The 23,230-nt window shown below is 35.6% G+C and overlaps 1 protein-coding gene across 7 annotated transcripts in view; it reads right to left on the reverse strand.

Moving 5' to 3' along the window:
* SGCG (sarcoglycan gamma) overlaps nucleotides 1-23,230 on the reverse strand; it is a 134,941-nt gene that overhangs the window by 50,985 nt on the left and 60,726 nt on the right. For 2 of the 7 annotated variants that reach the window (XM_040583468.1, XM_040583469.1), the window contains 3 exons: nucleotides 14,831-14,957; nucleotides 14,222-14,419; nucleotides 283-384 (listed from right to left, as the gene is read on the reverse strand). In XM_040583468.1, the coding sequence (XP_040439402.1) occupies nucleotides 283-384; nucleotides 14,222-14,416 (297 nt within the window). In that variant the 5' untranslated portion in view covers nucleotides 14,417-14,419; nucleotides 14,831-14,957. The remainder of the gene's footprint in view (nucleotides 1-282; nucleotides 385-14,221; nucleotides 14,420-14,830; nucleotides 14,958-23,230) is intronic. The other 5 variants (XM_040583466.1, XM_040583472.1, XM_040583471.1 and 2 more) reach the window with 4 other exon arrangements.

A 23,230-nucleotide genomic window follows, 5' to 3' on the forward strand; every position in this document is an offset into this window, starting at 1 on the left:
TCTACCACAGCATCAGAACATTGACCTTGCAGCTTCTAAAGCATGCAAAAACCCGTTTGCATGCACATACACCCCCCCCCACATACTTCCATGACACACACACACATTTCCATGACACACACACCCACACAGACAACCCCCCCCCCCCACACACACACACCCCACATGCCCAAACCCACACCCACACATACTTCCATGACAGATGCCTGGACTTTGCCTAAATTAAACTGTTCATAAGTGCATTAATATTTCTTCAGCGTTATTGAAAGACTATCTGCTTACCACTCGAGAATGGATTTCTTTGGCATAAAGAGGGAATAAGAATTCTGATTCCCCTTCCAGACGAAGGCCTTCTTTAGTAACACGCAGGTGTCCCATTCCAGTCTGAGGAGAAGATGCAAGAGTTATACGTATTTCGTTATTGTTGTTATATTTTTTTTGTTCTTCTCATAAACTCAAAAATTTGCAGAGCTGCCTGCCTCTAGTTTATTGATACAGATGCCTATACTAACGCATTTAAAATTTTGAGAATTTGTCATTTCTTGCAGGAGTATGTTTCTTTAAGAAATTATAGCTTTTAAGAAAAATTTATAAAGGTCAGGTTTGGGGGTTTCTTGAAGAAAAAATACAGTATTACAGCCATTAAATTAAAAAGAAGTGCATTTGTATTGGCTGTGTTGAAATAGACTTTGTACTTGCCTTCTAAAAATGCTGTGAACAATAAAATTATACACGAATACTCACATAAAACAAACCTTAAGTTAACATCTCAAGGTTTATTCTATCAATAATGTATTTTACAAGGAATGTAATAATTCTAACTCTATTGAAGAGACAAAGAGGGATTTTTATTTGCTTCCATTTCCAGTAATTACTTCTTTTTAATTAATTTTTCATTCCTTGGTTTATTTTTTTTTCTGCTCTAATTGTAGGTCAAGGCTCTAAGTCTCACACTATCATCTTCCTTTCTCTTTATCACCTGCTTGTCAGTTTTTGTACCTTCCTCATTCTTAAACACTCCTTCCCAAATTTAGCCCAGTTGTGCTCTTCCAGCACATATCTTATTTCATTCTTTTTCCTTACTTTTATGATTATCATAGAATTGATAATGTGAAAAATGATTGAGGAATTTCTTCAGTAAATACTGTTGACGACTTGCAAGCTTCAGCCACAAGGTATTTCACTGGTATTTAGCTAATTTGTAAAGGATTCACCACTCACTCTACCATAAAAAGTGAGAGAAAACTCTGCAAAAAATTTGCAGACTTACAGTTCAGCCAGATGTGAAAATATTTCAGATCAACTGCTTTAAACTACAAGGAGTAGGTGGAAGGGCTAAATAAAAAACAATAAATCCAAAAAGTATTTCCACTCCAAGTATTTTTCAGGTTGTCTCCACATAAGCAGAGAAGAAGAGATATACGACAGGCCACTGATGATGATACATCAATAACCTGTTCATCTAATGAATTATGCCTACCAATGATAAAGGTTAAAACTTTAAGAGATTGCCATTGTTTTCAAATATTCTACGTTCTGACAAATGAGTTTATGTATTTATCTCTATATAAAAAATGCTAAATAATGTCTAACTAGCCTTCAATGAAAAACTGCAGCTATTTTAACAGGCTTTTAAGAGAGACAAAGAAACAAGCTTTGTTAATTCCATAAGGTAAGAAATACTAATGTCAGCAGTTCATTCCACTGGAGAGCACAACTACGATTCCTCCTCAGCAAGGATTTATTTCAGGAGAGAGGCTTTTAGAGTAGTTATTTATGGAATATATTACACAGGGTCAAATATTTTACTGCTTTGAAATATATAATGTACTGACTTTTCTCAGTGGAAGCAGACACAATTTTTAAATGCTACACCATTGCAAAGCTTTTAAAAAGTACCTGGTATATACTGATACATCTCATGAGGCAAAACTAAAAAAATACCTATGATGAGTCCCCTATGGATTTCACAATCACAATTCCTAGCCAGCATGGAGTAATTTAGAAAGATGTTTTTCTAGTGAAAACTATGGATATTTTTTTCTAATTTGTAATACAAAACAGAGATCACTTCAACACTGTAAAAACACACAAGTTTTAAGACAAACACTTTAGAAAAACATGATATGAAATGTCAGGATATTCTAAAGAAATACCACTATCAAATGGCTCTCGTTTAACTAAATTTAGGATCTTGTTATTTGCTCTGATCTCATGCCTTTTCCCATCAGGTGAAAGCAGAATATACTAGACATCAGGTTTAAACACAGTTTGCATATTTTTCTGGAATATAAAGAACTAAATAAACAGTGTATTATAGAGCAAGTATTAAAAATGACATTGACAAATCTGAAATTTAAGAAGGCAGAGGAAGAAGTAGCAATTAATTCTTGCTCTGAAGCTGGTGGGGAAAATTAACAAACTCCTGGGTGGCAATCTCCATCCTGCCTTTGGCTTTGCCAGGAAGAAATGTTTAGCAGAGAAAAAAAACCCCCTATAATGACGCTGAAAAAGAAGATTATGCAATTTACTCAGCACAGCCTTTCTAATGGATTCAGATTTTTCAGCAATGATTATTCTAAAAATGCTATATAGACAAAGGAATGTCTTTGACATCAGGAATAATATGCCATATGACAAAACTTAGCATTTAACTTATCTATACGTTCTTATTTTTCAGTAAATCCAGTCATATCACTCAGGATTACTTTGTACGTCTTCAAGTATGTCCTATTTTTGTCATCAGATTTTTCATTTAAGCATTGACACAAAGCTCACATTCTCACATATTTGAATAAGAGCCTCTTATCCATTCTCATTGACCACTGGGACGTGCAAAAACACACGGAAATTTAGACTTGGTTTACCTGCATAAGTGACTATCTGTGATGACTAACAGATAAAGTCTATAACATGCATGAGAACAAGAAAAATGTGGATTTCATATAATGATCCTCACTTCTATTACCTTTGTGACTAAACAATTATTATTTCCTTAGCATCTCAAGATTGTAAAAGTACCGAGTTGTGCAGTGCTGTGATATGAGGAAATTCTATTATGCCCCTTTTATAATTGGCAAATTGAAGTTACGTGGAATATAAGAGAGGGATTTAGGATAAACAACCACCCTAATGCACTGAGATCCAATGAGAAGTTCCATAAAACAGAAGAGTATAATAGTTACAAATAATCTCTTGACAACCACTCTGCTTCTTACATTACTAGTTAGGAGAAGGCAGTTATTATTTACTGAGTATTGTGACTTCCTCAGTGATGAACAACCTTGATGCTTTCAGTTTCAAGGTTTTGATTCCATTCCTATTCAAATCATTGAATTAAAATATTTCTATTATTTCTATTGACTTGGGGAAAGTGTCCAGGTATCAGTTAGATGTGGATTTTGATGCAGTTATACAATAAGCTATTGATTGTGTGTGGGGGAAGTGCTTCACTGAACATAGATATATGGCAAGTCTGGATTCTTGTTATCCTGATGTTGGTGACTGTCACTGCTTGAGTGTACTGGCCCTGAGCTATAACACGTTATTGTGCATACAGCCTTGAGACTCGTTTTCTAATTACTCACAGCCCTCAGTGAGGCAGGGACCGAGCTGTATAGAAGAGGAGGATGAAATGGTACCTCTGTAGACACTAAGCAGATTTTGCTATTGCTGCAAGGAGTTGACTGGCATGGAAACTGCTGGCAGCTGCCAAACCCTTATGCATCAAAGATGCAATTTAGCATTAGTGTTCACAAAGGTGTGACCAGTCTTCATTTCAAAACTGCTATGCATATTCTAATTGGAGTAACAGGATGTCTTGAACCGCACTAAAAGCATTTTTCATCATTTGAATATGCTCCTGAGGACCTAAGTGCTTGTAGAAACAGAGACAAGGCCTTCTACAAAAAATTCCAGCTGAGAGTGTGTTCAAGCCTCATAAAAGCTCAACAAAACTGAATTGCTTATACAGGGGTACTCCAAGAAACCTGAAATGAGTAGCCACCACTACCAGAATCCTAGGTAAGACTCACTGTGCTATGGAGCATCTGGATGGGAGGAGTGTCTTGGGTGGGTTATCATTCTTTTCGACACAACAAATATAAAATATTTTTCCTCCGAAATAATGGGAAGCAGTTCCGTCCTCCACAAAGCCAGCAGAGGAGTGCAGTACATCCACAAGCCATGGAAAGGCCCTAAAGTTTCTTTCAAAGGACTGTAGAAGGACTAAGTCCTTCTTCAGGACCAAAAAGTTCCAAAAGCCATACTGATGGCTCTGGTGGTATGGCCACCTTCTTCTGGCTATGAATATCTGTGTCAAAGAAAAGGGAGAAATGACTGGATAAAAGCAAGTTTAACAGCATTGGTATGGCTAGTGCTAAAGGCCTGTCTTGTTAAAACAGGATGCAAGAACTTTCCCTCTTTCACCTGTTGTTATAGTGGGACCTGCTGCACTGGCTCATGACCATGAAAGTCACGTGGAAGGAGATGCACAGTGCCGTAGGACTACTAGGTGTGGAAAGAAGATGTAGCTCCAGGGCTTTTGCACTCACAGCAACTTGCCCTCAGGTAGTTGAGCCTCATGCTGTCTATGGATTATGGAGTCAAAACAGCATCAGATAATATTTTTGGGACTTATTTCCCAAGCCAATATAATAATGTAGAGGTCTGCTGCTGTAGGCACGTGGCTTTAAAAACAAGGATGAGGCATGAGGAACATTCATTCTGTTTACAAATAGTATTTCTAGTCACCTCAATTCAACCAGTAACTGTAACTTACGTTTTCCTGTCAATATAGAAACTGAAACACATGGGGGCTGACTATATTGGGTCAACCAGTCTTCATATAATTTCATATAATTTGTTATAATTTCGTATAATTTCATATCATATCATCACTATTGCTGCACCTTCTGACTTCACTTCAACTGCAGTCCTCAGACTGCTCTGAACAACAGAAATTAAACTTCTGGTCTATGTATCAGCTAATAGCTGCACAGGAAGATGTCTATTTTCCTCTTCTGGGTAGAGATCAAATACTGGAAAGATAGGCATATCCATATATTCGCATGGTTACAACAAAAAGATCTCCAAGTTGATTCAAACACTAGCTTTAAAACACACACACAATTCAAATCAAGTGGCTCCTCTCTCAGGAGTTAACAGCATGTTTAATTTGTAGTATCTGCTCCTTGAATATTCAAATTTTCCAAATATTAAAAATCTACACATGCTGCAGTTGCTGATTGGAACTGATAATGATATTAACTTCAGACTAGAGAGGATGCAGCATTTCCATTCAGGTAACGCCTTTTCTTACTTACAGGATACTTACATCCTACTTCTAGGCCAGCCCAGGGAAAGACCTTGGCAAGTTCAGACCAACACATCATTTGTTGTGCCCCAAAGCTAGTTCAATTAATGGCTTTATAGATCCAGCTTTCACTGCAGTACTTCTTGCAGCAATTACTATTTGGAGAACTTGCTTTGCAAACAAGAGTGTACTGTTTCATTGAGATAATAGGTCTGTGGGTAGAGATTGTTAAAAAGCAATCAGCAAAACAGGATTGGTAATGAATCTGATGAAACTCTCTGTTTGACTTACAATATCTATTTTGGAGCTAAGTACGTGCTTGGTATAATAATAACATTACTGATGCCTCATCTCGTTTTCTGTTGCAAGGACTCTATTTCCTGGGCTCAGACAGAGAAGGTTATCCGATTCCTCTTCTTAGGTGACAGTGGAGTCTTTTCTGTCAAAGACATGGGTCAAGTCAGAGCCCTTAGCAACAGCAAGCACTCCTGGAACAGAAGTGAGTTTCACCTGGCTTAGAGCTGGATACAGACTAAAACATTCTTTACAGATACGGGTAGAAAGAGGGTAGGTAATATTCCATGATCTAGAAAAGTAGATGGCCACTTTGAACTCAATATTTATTTGAGGAAATGAAAGATGCAAATTCATCACATCATTGGCATTTGCTTAGTTTTGATAAGATTCCTTTCATAAAACAGGATTAATATTTAAGAAGCATACTGTCAAGATATTTTCAGGTCCTCCTTGTCCTGATATATACAATAACAGACTTTCTTAAGTAAAGAAAGGTATTAATTACAACAGGTATTACTCAAGAGGATAAAATGGCTTCTCAAAACAGATTCGGTTCCAGCTTCACTTCCTTGTTCAGTGAGGAGCAAATTCCATCTGTTCCTACAGACACTTCAAAGCTGGATAATACTCAGCTAATAAAAATGACATTACATCTGGCGTTACATCTCCTGTGACTGATTTACTCAACATTAAAAAAATAGACCGATACTCCCACTGCTACATGTATTTATTCAGGAATTGAGTTTTCATAAGTTGGCTAATTCATTTTATTGTATTAACATTTGTAATTATGCAACTTAGCTAAGGAAATGGAATTAAATCTTTTCCTTTGATTTGTAAAGGTTGTCAAGAGGATTTTCTTCAGAACAACATTGCATGATCTTTATTTTTTGAATTCCTCTGAGGAATCAGGGATATTTGCACGGCGTATATGATTACACAGACTACGCATTGATTCAATATTGTAAATCCTATCATTTGTACGAGGGGATGTTTCATCTTATGGTCTCAGTGCTCTACGCCTTGTGTAAGCACACAGTGACAAGCATCTCCACCCTGACAGAATTTGCTGTCTAAATAGTCAAGATGACAAAAATGTGAGATGGAAGAAGGACAAAGAGATATTGCATTCATCACAAAGCACTGTTGAAGATGCCTCCAGCTTGCTCTGTGTGAAATTAATTAATTAAATAATTTACCTTATGTTTTGTCTTGCAATTATCATTCATATTCATTTTAAAATATCATACAAAATGGCAGCCACTGCAGTATATCACAATTAAAAACAGATCATCTCCATTAACAATCCAACTTAATTTTGAATTACCCAGACTTCCCCTCATCTTAGTATAACTGATAAATTAAAGTTTACGAGCAGAGTTTTGGTCATCTTTGCTAAAGGCCATCATGGCCACTTTTTGATTCATGGTACAAAAATTTAGTAAGAACAGATTTTATACATAAAAATATAATAATCTAATATGATGTTTCTCTGGTGACATTATTGATAAATGCATTTTTGTAAATCTCATCAAGCAAAATGTAAAACAAATCTGTTGAATTTTCCCTATACTGTATCACAGCAAGCTCTAATCCAGCACTGACAATAATACCAGCTTTAAAATAATGGCATAAATATATGCTCTGCATCAATAAAATGGTAGCTTACCACGTATTTGTATAAATTAATTTTACAATGTACACAAAAAATAACAGCAATGACAAGGAAATGAAATATAAAGTTGGAAAGGGTGAGAGCTTTTTGCAGTTCCTGTTGGATTACATATAGAATTGACAATTTCCAATCCATACCCTACTCCATAGTTAGGACCTGATCATGTATTTTCAAATTTTTTATTTGGTTGAAGATGATTTTTTTTTTTTTAATAAAACCCTGTTTTTCACTCATGAAATAAATATTTCAACATAAAAAGCAAGGAGAAAGTTTTAGGAAATTCATGTATTTCCCTGCACAGATAATGAGGAGTTTTAAATCAATTACATTTTCATTCTGTATTGCTTAATTATTATTACACTTCATTCAACTACATTTTCCCCACAGCTTTATGTATACAGAAATGTATATTTGGAAAAGTTTAGTAGCAGCAGTCAGTGCACCTAAATATAAGGCAATTTAAGTGTGGACAAACACGACTTCTCATAATCGTTCTGTCTGAGCAGACTTGAAGGTACAGACAAGGCTTTTAACCAAAAGACATTTTAAAAGCCAAAAAAGAAGTGCTTGAGAATATATGAGACCATTGGTATATGTACACACGTTATATACGGAGATGGCACCTGCATGCTCCCTAAAAAGGAAGTAGGTCAACTATTAGAACAAAAAATGAATCAACAAAACAGGTGATGGAGGTTTCAGGTCATTAAGGAAGTAAATGTGTGAAGACCTGATAAAGAACTGTGGAAAGCCTTTGAGGAAACAAGAATGTAAGGACTTCACATTTATTTCTGTGGACAGGGCAGGTACGTTTCTTAAACACAATGGGAAAACATATGCTAGATAAAAAGGAATGGAAGAAATTGTAGGAGTGGTCATGTGCTTCTAGAATTTACAGGCTTGGGGATTTGTAAAAACAGTAGTAAGGCTATTAGTAAGATCTTTGTTACGTATCTGAAAGTCTTCAAAGACCTGCAGAGAATCATAGAAACCATTGGATTTTCTTGTTAATTCACACCAAGGGAAACAAAACTGGTGTATGGCTTAGCCATAGGCTATTGAATGGTTCTTCTGAAGAGCTATACAGCTGGTTCTGACTCTGTCTTCTACATACTGGTCCACTATGGAAAACCTGTATGGAAACAGTTTCTGTGTGCGGTAAAAGAGAGAATCAAAAAACCAGCAGAACTCCAAAGGTATAATTCAATATGAATACTCCTGAAATTCTCTGGCAGGCAGATCTGTACATTTTAGGAGAACATATCTGTTTAATGGGAAACTGCTTATTACATAGGATTTATTGTCCTTTCCTAGTCTTATGATAATGTAGCATAACCTAAATTATATCATAACTGAATTGATGTGGGTTTTCTGAACAAGATTTGCTAGTGCATCAGAAATGGTAATCATCTGATCAGGTGCTTTTTTCACACCTCAGTTTTAAAGTACTGGCATGACAATCTACAAAATTCAACAGTGATCTAAAAATTTTGGTCCAGGGCTTCACTGATTACAATGTCGACACAATGGGTCAGTATTATGGGCAAAGTTCTGACCAGGTGAGTACTAGTTCTCTATCTAATAGCAGGGTAGAACAGCTAAAGACCGTTATATTCAGGAGAAAATGTGAAATCAGTCTCATGAACTTAGTTTTCTCTAAGGAATATAAAGATAATGGAAAAGTAAAAATGCAAAAAGAAAAAAAAAACACCTCAGAAATCACTGAGGCAGCAATGCAAGCAAAAGATTATAGTAGTGAAATTGTATCAGTTACGTAACAAACTGAGAAGCCAAATACCTTGTTAATGCCTCCTACTGACCAGCTAATCTCTACAAAGCTTTCAGATGCTCACTGTTGTATAAAACATTGTTATACAGATTAGCTCAACATTGTCCAACTTTTCCAAATGTTTTGCCAGTCATGCAGCCATCTAGAGTCATGCCAATATGGACTTTATATGTTGGGTAATTAGTTACGGAGACACTTAAATAATTTAAGAATTCCAAAATACAGATTTTCAAACATCCTGCTCACTTGTCCAACAGATCTAGGAATACTAACATTTCTGAAGTTAAACTATCTGATCACCATTGGACATGAACACAATCAAAATCTCATAAGGGACCATTTTACAAATAAAGCCTACAAGGAAAAAGAGGGGCCGTATGAAGAGGTACTCATGTCCTTTTACTTAAGAACAAGTGGCTGCAGGGCTCAAGTGGGTTGTTGTACTCCCGGATTAAAATTCCTCCTTTCACTGGGAAAATCTGATTTTATATCTTCTCCCAGAGTTCCATGCCCTAACCAACCGACTATAGTACATTTGATGTTGGGAATCTTTTACTCTCTAGTAGGTTTTTTTCTGCTTCATATATATTTATTAAATATTAATTAGAGCAGAAGCTTCAAGAGAAACTTCTGTCTCCAAGGTGGGTACAGTAAACGTCTGACAGCTAAAGCATGTGTTATATCCAGTCCAATACAAAATCAGTTTTTCCATGTAAATCAAGACAGTTCCAACTAGAAAGACTGAGAATTGCCCGATTCTATAGTCTATATCACAATAAGGATCTGGAAAAGAACAATGAGAGTAAGGAGTATTCTTGCGTTCAATATATTCAGTATTCTTCTAGTTAAATATTTCAGGATCTGATAGTGTCTAGGAGGATGAACTTTCATCTCATATGATAGTGTCTAGTCTAATATAGCTGATGGCCTTGAAATTAAAATGTTACAAGCTAATTAGAGTCAGTGGACGATTTTAAAATTACGCAGTCATTTTAATCAATTAAGACAACAGGGTAAAAGAGGAATATATTTTTTCCGGTGAAGCATTTATCTTGTCTTTGTCAGAAGCGTAAAACAGATTAGCAATGAGTTTTTCAGAGGAAATCAGTGGTGTAATATTATTTAGAGAAAAAAAAAGAAATTCTGTCTTGGCAACATCAGATGGCCAACCACAAAACAAATCTTAAAAGCAAAAATGATATTAAAGTGCATCAATATTTCTCTTCTGTTGGGAAGCTCAAAACTGGAGGCTGTATTATATGCATGTCTAATGAGTGCTGTGTAAAGGGAGATAATAACTTCCTGGAGTCTTTGCCTCTGCCCCTGTTCATACAGCCCAGGAAACTTTTGGCCTTCATTGCTGCCAGGTTCACTGCTGGCTCATGCTCAGCTTGCCGCCCACCGGCCCCCAGGGCCTTCTCCAAAGAGCTGCCCCAGGCCAGGCAGAATCAGCCTGTGCTAGCGCCAGGGGCTCTTCCTCTCCACAAGCAGGACTTTGCATTTGTCCCTCTTGAATTTCATAAGGTTGGACCATACCTCCAGCCTGTCTAGGCTTCTTTGAGTGTCAGCCCGAATCTTGAAACTATTAAACAGTACCCCCAGACTGGTATCATCCGCAAATGTAGTGGGCAAGCATTCTGCCATCTCTTCTAAGTCATTGATAAAGTTGTTAAAAAGGATCAGTGCCAGGACAGACCCCTGCAACACTTATTACTGGCCTCTGTGTAGAGGAGGGTAACACATTAAATCCAATCTCTAGGGTTTTTTCAAAATTTCTAATTTTCGTGCAAAACTAATTCTAGTATTACTCTGTTTCACCTTATTCACCAAGCTGAAGATTTTTTTATATTATATTTGATATAATATATTTGAATCAGTCTTCCCTAAAACAGCTGAATATAATGAATTCACAGTGTTCTTCTCTCACATCCCCCAAAAAATTGAGATCCTGTCCACTGGAACTCTGGGAGAGAAATAAAGAATGAGATATATCTGATCCCTGTAAATCAATTTGCACACCTTGGGGATGCTCATACATTATGTAACTGGAACAGTACGAGAAAAGGAATACATTCTCTGTTCAGGTTGCTCCCCTTTAATCTAGATTTTATGAAATGAAATTAAATTCTGTCCAGTTTAGTCATGTTCGTTTAATACTGAAAGCCTCTCAAACAATGGAGTTTAGAAAAGTCTCCATCTTTCATCATTCTTCCAAATTTCTACAAGGAGATCTTGCAGCATATCTATGTCTAGTTCACGTTCTCCTTTATCGGCTTAGCTTGTTTGCATTTATCACACTGTCTGGTTTTTGGGATTGAGACAGGAGATGTGTGCATGGATTCATTCCATACCAGAGCTTGTTGAGGCTCTGTTCATAATTTCATTATTATTTTAATCTGCAACTATGAATAGACATAGCATGTGATTTTTCTATACTGCAAGTTATTATTTAATGAAAGATTTAAGGATGCCTTCCAGAAAAAGGAATAAGTTTTTATTATATAACTGTAACTTTGATATCTAAATAACAATTCTGTCAACTTTGAGTGGGCTCATGAAAGGGCTGTGCTATAGAACTATGCCAATCAATCACTAAAGCATCAGCACCCCTGTGCACTATACTGCAAAACTGGTTTCCTAATAGAACTACATACTACCATCATGTTATGTTTAAAGCTTTCTTCGGGCACAAACTCTCTTCAGAAATGTACTATAAAAATAAGTTTAAAAACGTTTATCATGTTTTTCTGAATATGTTTATCAACCTTAGTAATACAACTTGTTTCTTGTAATATTCTACAGAGAAATACTATTTTATTAGCTATTAATATTCTAATACTGTTAACAAGGATAACATTTTAATGTATTTTTAAAAAACTGAATCTGAATACTTTTAAAGTTTTAGCTAAAAATACAATATCTATTATTAATATTAAACATGGTAAGTAGTAGAACCTCTATATAATATACCTTGAACGCATAATAAATATAAAGTGTTATCACAGCTGACAGACTAATATTTGCCAGATAACTGGCGACTGCATAAGGTAATATTTCATCATTACTTTTCTATTCTTCCCAATAATGGGCATGTTTAATTGGATAAGTAGGATATATAAGAATCAACTGACTAGACAGCAAATACTTCTCCAGCTTGGAACACCAGAACCATAAAAATCTATTTCTGTGAATTTATTGTTACCTCTCTTTTTGAAACATTAACCAAAAACTTGGAGGGATAAATGCTTAATTCCATCAGGAAAAGGACCTGATGATAGTGTTGGTAATTTCTATGTCTGTTACACACGTTCTTTACAAATCATATTTCCTTAGACACAGGAAAGGACTGTGATGCTTCAATTATACTTCCAGACTTCAAGCATGCAATTAACATCTATATTCTTTCTTTTTTTTCTGAAGAGGGTAGCAGGGCTTTTCTGTATGATACTTCTCACACCTTCAAGAGTTACTTCTTGTCTTGACAGATATACTCCATTATAACAATACCCAGAAAAAAAAGTTCTCCATTCTTAATGACCTCATACATACTTCTGGTGAGGACTGTGACATACACGTGTACTTTGTACAAATGTTCTTATAGCTGATAATTAGTTGAAATATAGATATTTCCCTCAGATTATCCCAAATAAGTGAAGGCATTACATTAAAGTCACTATTTAACTGGGTATGTCATGAATACCGATTTTTTAACAGAGAATTAGGACAAGTCTTATAATCACGGCATTCATAGTCCACTCTGTGAAAGAATGAAAGCCTGCACTACTCGAGCTGTTATTTCACTGCTCTTCTTGCCAAGGCGGAAGGACACTGTTCCTCAGCAGATCAAGGCATTTGGTGCCTCACAGATAACTAGTAGGAGACAGGAGTTCCTAGAAGTGAAGTTTCTGAAACTATTTTTGTTAGTCCTGACTAATAGACTGATACTAGAGAAGAAACACCCAGTTTCGTACAAAGAAACCAGACCAACAGAAAATAATTTTAAAAACTCCTTAAAAATAAAAGCCTGAGCCACACAGAAAACAATTTTTAAGTTATTCATCTTCTCTGTGATTCATGATGTGCAGTCACTAAGTGCACATCTTCCATGTGAACTGCATAACAGAAAAATTGTATGTGATCTAAGATGTTCTGCATTGTAATCTGTATGACAGTAACAGTGCTGAAAAGAATTTATGTGGGGGAAGAAACTTGATGGGAATTCAAGCACTAGTAACTATAGTAGTAAGTAGGACTTAAAAATTAACCTACTTACTTTATAGTAAGAGAAAGTAGAGTATAGACATGCTTCTATGAAGATAAAATGGCCTTCACTTAGTCACAGAGGTGTAACAATGATAGATAATGGGACCTTTAACATTTTCTCCAGTAGCAGGGGCAGCGCTGTAGGAATTTACTTTTTTTTTTTTTTCTTGTAACAAGTCTATTCAAATCTTCTGTGTATCACGACTGCATGTTAGGAGCAAATTAGCTTAACTTCAACATTCATTGATGCATTTTATTGCATTCTGACTAAAGCTACATCTTGCAGACATCTGAAAGCTACCTTTTAATCTACTACATGCAAAATTACATTATAAATATTAAAATATATATGACAGTGGAAAGTTATTAAATTTATTCCTGAAAAATATAGCTGCCTAGCCTCAAGCATGAAGTAGTAATAATTACCTCTGAGCTGTAATTAATTGGGCAAATAAATTGTTACATTTTAGATGCTGATAAAAAGGAGAAGAAAGCTAAGAAAAAACAGCGACTGCTAGCAATCTTTCAACACTAAGGAATTCTGGTTGAGATAAAAGTTACAGCAAACACACATATAAAATATAAACTAAACAGACACTGAGACAACAGGAAAATACATTCTCTTAGGATGGTTAGAATTCACCTTAATATAAGGTATCAACAACCTCAGTATTTCAAAGATTATTACCAATACAGAGATACAGATCAGGAAGTATGTTCAAAGAGAATATACTTTCAACCGAAGTACAAATTACAGTTGAGAAGGAACTAAAAAGAACCACCTATTGTGCACAGAGAACTTGATGTATCTACAAAAATAAGGGGTGAGGCTGGGAATAGAAGAGAACATACAAAAAAATGGAAAACTAAAGAGGACACTTACTGGGGAAAACCACATCACTTTAAGAATCCAAATTGTCAAAGAAAAATTCACAACCAGGATGATAAGCAGGAGGAGAACAAACAAGTAGAGGCAACGCTTTCTCCATCCATAAATTCCAATTTTGTAGACATATTCATTCTTCGGCCTCTCTAGGCTAGTGCCTGGCGTTGTTGTAGTGTATTGTTCACGTACCATCTGCTATGTAAAGAAAAAAAAGGGACTGCTTAGTTGTTCAAGTTAAATTATAAATATTTATATAAAACCGCAAAGAAAATATGAAGATACAATTCTAACAGCAAGTTACAAGAAACTAGAAACTTTTATGAAGTTTTACCTGGATAGCATTTTCATCATTTCCCCTTCAAATTACATTTACATCTTACTTTTTGGTACACACGATGTGATGTTTTAATATATGGACTGCATCAATTGCCATTTTCAGGAGGCTTAAATTTATTTTATCCTATATAGAATGGCAATACTTTCTTCCCATTTTTCATAATATTCTAATTCTACCATCACAAAATATTTCATAGGATCGTATCATCATCTGTGGCTCATAGAACAATTTTATTTTACTGTAAAAATAGTTACAAGTGATAACAGTACCTTGTGAGCACAGGTTTAAAAACACTTCTATATATTCTTTCCTCAATTCAGTAATAAAATGCATTCTTTGTGTTGCAAAACTTAACTGTGTATCACTGGAATGCCAAAATATGTTAAGCTTCAGAATCTGTATATAAAGAAATGAAATGGTTCTTAATAACGTAAAGGAAATAATGATTTCTCAATTTATCAGATATTCACATTTAAAGATATATTAGCAATAAAAACATTACTTATTGGGTTTAAACAACTTCTTTCACTTTATGTTATCGTTCTTAAAGAAGCATTCTTTGAATTTAAAGAAATCTTATGAGATTGCACTTCCTTAAAATGTGAAGGTATTCACTAACTTCCACCTTTACAGCACAGAGATAACCAACAACTCAAACCATTCATTAAAGCTTAAAATTTCAGCCAAACAAATAAAATCTCAGCAGCTTATCTAGAACAACAGTGGGCAACATCTGTCTCATTTCCACCAATATAAACCAAACCAAAACAAACACAAGAGGATGTCAAAAGGAAAATTCTTATTTTAAGTTCAGGCACTTCCCATGAGCCAAGTATATCCACAGGCATCTTGCATCAAAAACTGGTCAACTTTCCTACAGTATAATGTTCCCAAATGACAGTGCCTTCAGACAAGTTTCAAACAAGGTCTCCTCTCAATTCCAAATTTACTGCTGGGAATGAGATCACTGTGCTCTGCTCACACAACTTTCAAAACGTGATCATATTACATCTTTGCCTAGCTGATGAATTACTCTAAGTCATTGAAGATCTTCTCAGGTCTCCTGCAGAGCTATCCTGTGTCTGTAGCAAGCTTGGGGCTCTCAGTTCTAACCCTCATCTTTAGAAAAAGGCATTTTTTTGTTTCTGTAGCTTCTTATTGAACTACAAGACAGAGAATGAAATAAAAGTTTACAATCAAAAAGAAGTTCAAGCATTATCTCTTTGCATATATATAGTAGTCATATTATTTCTGCACTTTCAAAAAGCTTTTAATTTGTTGTTTATTTATATTAAAAATGAGATGATCATCAGCAGTTCATAACGTAACTGTACTACAGCATTATGGGAAAATATTCTAAATAATTTTTGCTGCGCTCAGTCTCAGTTGCTCATGATACTGTATATATAAATCTTTTTATCTGCTGAAAATATTGAAAATACTATAATGATTTATTAGTTGAGAATCAGATTCTGAAATAACATCACTGCAAAACATTGTAGATTTACAAGATGTTTCTTAATATTCACCACATGAACTATGCTTGTTTAAAACTATCAGATTGCATTTTTCAGTTCTGTGTATTACTCAAGCACCTGGTACTGATTACAGGATACCATTTATATGTGAGCTGCTACTACTTTTTTGCTGTTTTCCTGCTAATCATTGTATAACAAACCATATCACTCATGCAGAAGTTTTCCTTTATTTTAAACCTATTTTAACATTCTCTGCCAAGTAAGACTAATTGGCACATTTACACATACAATGGGTTTCATAAAATGCTTACGAAAACCTTCACCCATACTTCCACACAGATTTCTCTGAACTCTAACTTACAGGATAGGATGCAGTTAACTGTTATCTGGTAACACCAACAGATCCACTTTGAGAAACAACCAGTACAGTTCTTGCTCAGATACAGTATAACTATGTAATACCCTACTATAGGGTATCCTCTGAGTTTCTTACTGTTTCCTTCATTACACATACTTGTTAGGTGTCAGTATAAGAAACAAGATAGATGACAGCTACAGAAATTTCTGTAGTAAGAGAAGCCCCCTTCACAAGACAGACTGCTTCTGCCTGTTCCTTGGGTTGCTGTTTGCTACATCTTCAAGGCAAATTTCACAGCAGAAAAACCATTTGATAAAGAGTAAATTAATTCTCAGATCTTCATGTTTTTATGTCAGCCTCATCACAGTGGTCTCTGAGGCTGGGATTCATCTTACAATGTTAGATACCTAAAATTTAGCCTTCAATATCTGAGCCAGCCAACCTGGACTCTCTTTATGGTCAATGGAGATAAACCCACCCTGCTGGGAATTATTTATCTGACTTATTTCAGATGTATATTTCAGACACCTGAGACGTGTTTAACTTCTCTCCATAAGAAGAAAAATAAAGACCCTGGGATGACTTTTTTGTATGTACATATCTACATGTTTTTAGACATAAGCATTTGGTCAAACTAATTCCAACCAGAATAATTTCCAGAAGCATGTAATTTAACAGGAAGATAGGATTCTTTTCACTCCTGTTCTCCTCTGTTCCATTTTTACCCTGTAGTCAAACGTTTATTGTAGGAGTTGAGGATTTTCCACATAATGTATTATGTACTGCTGTTTGATGAGGCAAGGTCAAAATCCATTATGCATTTCACCAAAAAGCCTATGAGTCTTGTGATTGTTTTCAGCCCTTCACAAATTCCACAGGGGAGATCTTCTCCCAGCACAGCATTGTTCCTTGCATAGATTCTTTTTTCCTGACAGAAAACAGTTCTGCTTTTCCCGAGCATTACTAATCCTGCCAAAAATTGCTCTGGTCCTAGCAAATGGGTAATGCTAGCCTAGAGAACTGACTGCTTTGAAAAGGATTAAATTTTTCTACTTAATATAATATTTCATTATTTTTAAAGAGAATTAGTGGCCCAGTACCAAGTAATTACAGGGGAAATGCTTTAAGAATTGGTGCTATTGGATCGTTTCTTCTGGAAGAATCAGCTTCCCGTATTACTAACTTACATGTTCATGAGCTGAAATCACAAAGGAGAACGAGCTCAGACCTGTCTGGAGAAGTCAAGAGAGAAAGTCTTTTATAGGTTTGGGTTGTTTTAGGAAGCTGGGATGAAAGCAAAGCCTTAGACAGGCAGATCTCATGGTTGGCTGGTGAAGTCACCCAGAGTTCAAGAGACACTCTTAGAATGGAAACAACAGATACTTAATACTATGATGAAAAATGTGACTGGAATAATCATGAAACCGTAAGTTGGTAGTGTAGGAGCATACTAAGCAGACACTAAGAAGGAAGTGGTTACCTGAACACCTGGGTGTACACAAGTTAGTGGGAGAAGCCGAAGTTTGCAGAATGAACAATGACTTCACTAACTGTTATCCTTATATTCTCTTACATGGAAGCAGCAGAGAGTGATGGACTACAAAGAATAAGAATCATCCTGGCAACCTATAGTGCAGATAAAATGTCAATTTAGGTTCAGAATCAAAATTCTGATGTCATGCAAATGGGCCTTGAAAACATGTATTATTTGCATCAGGTCAACAATACCGTAAAAAAATCTTCAATTAATCGGAAGTGTAATTTCTTAGTATTCCTACTCAAGGGCCCACACAATCAGAAGTCAAATAAGATTAAGGTCAACTATTTGCACATTCCTTACGTATTTTTGTATATGTGGCCATAATTCATGGGCTCGAGGTCTGTTATGGTAGTTTGCTATTTTAAAGTCTTTTCCAATTGTCATCATCTGTTTTACTGGGATCTGTTTTTATCCAATTCTTGTCCACTTGCTGATTTAAAACAGATACTTACTACTAATTAGCTGCCAAAGATTTGTCACAGATTTTAAATGATGGTTATAACTTGTGAATTACTTGTACACTGCAGTTACTTTGACCACATGAGATTTTCTCCTGTGTTCAGGTGTAACATGTTAAGTGTTGCATGTAATGCATGAAATACATGTCTACAGGAATATACATATGAGCTGCTGATGAAAGAGCTGTATGTTATCTACATTGTGTTAATAAAGCTGCCCTCTAAAAATACATAGCCGCGACAACATTTCCTTGTATCTATTCCACCTTTTCCCATGCAAGACCTGGAGACTGGCTGTAGAGGAATTGTAGAGGAATGAAGGCAGGTTAATTAACATTGATAATATACAGCTGTGGGCTGGCTTCAGGGGCGGTGGGTTGGATGACGTGGATAATGTGCAGCTGTGGCTGGTTCCTGCTAAGTAGTTAAATAGCTCTAAGGACTGTATGAACAGGAGTATGGGATGAAGAGGGTCTTGGAAGAAGCAGAGGGAGGAGAGAGAGTGCCCTGGATGTAGGAGAGGCCCCAGGAGAAGCAGAGAGAAGAAGGGTGCCCAGATGAGGAGAGGCTGGCTGGAAGATGAGCCTCGAGAAGAAAGAATATGGATGCAGAGAGACGAGAAGCAGGGTGGACTGGCCTGAAGAGGATGAAAAAACAGCATGGACAGCAGATGAACTTCTGAAACCTTGTGGGGGATTGGTGGCCGTGCTGGGGCAAGGCACGGGAACTACTTATTGAAGTTAAACTGGTATGGGGTGGTAAAAGCCTTCTTGTAGCCGGCTAGTTTTGAGAGTGCTGTGACAACTGGCCTCTCCGATTACCATGATTCAGAGGTCAGGAGACTTTTATATTAATGGACTTTTTTCATTATCTAGGTATTAATAATGTTACTGCTGGATTGGGTTAGTTTAGATATCAAGTTCAAAAAGCCATTCTGATAGCTCTGGAATATTAAGACAGCTGTGTTTTGAAGAAGGAATTTGCAAACTTATCAGTAAGCCTGCTTGGGAAAGCAAGCCTGAATAGGAAGCTTGTTAATCGCATTATTTTCATAAATAATTTATCTGTAGGAATTGCTGAAGACAGAATACTATTAAAATGAGAGTACTTACTGTAACTGTATTTCAATTGTAAAAACATGTTTTCACTGTTTTTGTTCATAAATGGCTATGCTATTTTCTTGAATATAAATAAAATTATCCTTAATGCACAATTCAGAACTGTACTACTGAAGTAGTTTGTCATACTGTAAAGCAACTAATAATAAAAAATTATTAGAAAGCATAATTTAAATATAAAACTACTTAGTTGGTTAATTAATAACCAATTAGAAATCCATTAATAGCCATAAAATTATTAGCAATTTATATTTTTGGACTGTTTCTAACTGTTGGGATTTTCAGCAAAGCGACAAAAAGCTTAGCGTTCAAGAGAACCTTTTTTTAAAATCAGAGTTAAGAAGAACTGGTGAAGTTTGAAGAAGTTTGCATCATGTGGTCATACTGTATATGTTTGTTAGAAAGGGAACTTCAGTCCTCAGTGCTTCTACTCTTCCTTCTTTACATGAAGTCTATTCATTCACATGCAAGAAAGAAAATTCACAGTATGTGTGGGGATGAAAGAGGTGATAGTGCTAAACTGAAACAGTTCAGTAGAAAGACTATTTCAACCATTTAAACTAAATTCTTGTGCCACTATAAACAAACTAAACTGAAATAAAACAACCTGTCAACTCAGGCAAGTAAGAACTAATTCTATGATCTGCACAGAGTAGCTTCATGGAACATTATGCTCATTAATGTTTCTACACAATACATTGGGCTAGATGGTTATTATGGTATGAACATCAGAAGTACATTAAGACTTCACACTTTAGTGGCATTCAGGCACACACAGTTCTGCCTTTGCAGAGGACAGAAATAGCCCACCAATTAACAAACAGAAGTAGGGGCAGCTGCAGTATTTTCCTGACAGAGGAAGAACAGCTGTGGCAAACGTGTTGTTCAAAGAAAGAAAAAAGAAGGGAAACTTTTGGAATCCATATGGAAAAGCTTTCAAGACAAATCAGAAAGGCAGGAAAACCTCAAACTTTCATGACTAGATGAAAATTTTCTAATTCCTTTCAACCCTTCCTCATTCCAACATATTGTATTTAATCATGCCTAACCCTGCTTTGCTGAGATCTGTGTGTTATTTAGTATATTACAGTCTGAATTGTGTCATCAGCTCAAAAAAAGCTGGATCCCTGCAGCATAATTTGTGGAAACTGGCAAAGAAATTCATATGGCCTAGTTAACTGTTTGCATACTCTGAAGTGCAAATTTACATAACAACTATGACACGGTCACAATTAACAGCTTTGCATATTTTAAGTACCACTGCAATAGCTGACAGGTAGTCACTGACAACATAGGATGAAGTGCAATATTAAAAATTATTATCTAATATATGTGTACTTGTGAATTCATTTACAGTAAAAATGTTTTAAAACTGTTTAACTTTTTTTTTCCTCCTTTAACAAACTCCCAAAATATTTATTGAATCAGAAAAAGTAATTTTTGTGGTACTTCCTTTAGAATCAAAAGGTCAGGCAAAAATACTAGACAGACTTTTTTTGTAATTTTTAATTTTTGCATGCTTTACTAACATTTTAATAAGTAGCTAGTTTCTGCTATGACAATTCCCATGTCTTTCATGTAAAATGATTTAACTAAAAAAAAAAAAAAGTGAATCTTCTGTCTCCGAAATTCAGTCACCATTAGAGCTAAGTTTCCTTGAATGACCTTGGGTACTGTAATGGGGGAGTAAAAATTAAAATCTCGTAATTATTTACTGTCCTGAGATTTCCAACATATATGTCACTCTGTCCTGGTAGACAACAAAATTCTTCTCAAGAAAACAAAGAACTTAGAATAACTGATGTAGAAGTGATTGGATGGTGGTGTGGGTGACACCCCAACATCTAGAAAAGTATCCCATGCACAAGGCTACTGGCTAGACCTTGTGGAGCTCTCATTGCTGTTAGAGATTTTAGAAATAAGTCTTTCAGAAGAGAGAAAAGAGAAGTCCATACAGCCATTGTTTTCACCTACCAATGAAAGACTGAGATCCAATAATGGTGTCAAGATCACTTCAGTGATTATATAAAGGACAACAAGTACACCAGGAAAATGGAAGATGCATAATGTAGTGCAATCAATATCAGAGCAATTGCAGGCTCTTCTGGCTGTGAGGTTTCTCTTGCTTTCTCTTCCCTTGATTTAAAAGTATTTACATGTGCACCAGAAGCCAGAATAGATTCATTCTGCTAGATCCCCTATTTTCTTTAATTGTGCATTTAACAAAATGTTTATAATTAAGCTAGGTATGAATTAAATTACTTATGAATCACTTAAATGCTCAAAGCTTTCAACTAATACAAACAGACAAACTAGGGACTGCTTAATCTACCTTCTTGTCATCTACAGTACAACAGAAGACAGGAATTCGTTATGGAACAATGGTGTTACTGCGTTCAGTTGTTCATGAAGTGATGAGACGTAGTCTTTGATTCATCATGTAACAGTTTTCCCAGAAAAGAATCATACAATCACAAAACCTGAAAGCTGGAAGGGACCTCTGGAGATCATCTAGTCCTATTCCCTGTTCAAAGCAAGGTTAACTTTGATACCAGAATTGGTTGCTTGTTAGACAAAAAGGTGTAACCATATATCACAGGAATTTATCTTCTTCAATAGCCTTAGTGTCTCTGAATAGTCCTCCTAAACTCTGATTGTCTACACTATCTGTGGCAGGCTTACATGCAACTTGAAAAAAATATTTACATTCTTTCTCAAGCTCTTAAATACTGCTTGGACTCTTCTACCAGTTGCTACATTTAGCCTCTTGTGAGTTTTGATCATTTTTACCCCATTTGATAAAACTAACATTTTTTTATTAATACCTTCCTGCTTCTAGTAACTTCTCTCGTCCTGCTTTTTAGATATACTGGTTTAGCCATAGCTTTTAAATATGTATTTATGCTGAAAATCTGATAAGGTATTTTGAAATAGTCACATGCAAAAAATTGTTTCCTTTTCACAGGCTGCTTCCCTTTTACATAGTGCCCTTTTAAAGTTACAAACAATGACTAAGATTATTTGGCTCTCATTACGCCATCAAAGATTTTTATTCTAGCATCAACATGGCCGATGTTACAATACACTCCTTGACAACAAAATGAAAGAGACCTTGTGCACTGCTCACAATTGTCAGGAAATGACTCTGCTTCCTGTGAAACTGCTCCCAAAACCAGTCATTTATGGGATCTAAAAATGTGGTCTGAATTTTAGACCTAATTATGACATTTATACTACAAAGTTAAAAGAAAAAAATACAGTTTCCTCTCAAAGTGTTTCTCACCTACTACAGCAAGTCACAGTCATTGTAATCACCCTGATCAGGTCATTGGCAAACCATACTGACAAACAATGACTTTAATATTATCAATCATATTTATACTGTCAATATTATTATTCTTCTGTTTAGATTGCACATTCCAGTCCATAAGCATGTTGATATAACTGCTGAGTTGTTGATACCACTGCTATATCAATCTGTCTTTACAGTAAACTTCTGTTAACACATGGCACCACTTGTATGTATGTCCTATTCCGTCTTTCCTGTGTTTTTAACTTGGTGTTACCCACTGACTGTTTTCCATCTGTTATGTTTTCAACATGACTATTCAGGTTCATTTAGTTTCTTAGCTTTCTTAAGTCTAACCATTTTAATTTTCCTATTTTGAGGCTATAGAAACATGTATAAATTTCCTATATTTCTCAGTCTTCTACCTT

This window comes from Falco naumanni, chromosome 2, assembly GCF_017639655.2.
Source record: "Falco naumanni isolate bFalNau1 chromosome 2, bFalNau1.pat, whole genome shotgun sequence".
In the NCBI taxonomy this organism is placed as follows: Eukaryota; Metazoa; Chordata; class Aves; order Falconiformes; family Falconidae; genus Falco; species Falco naumanni.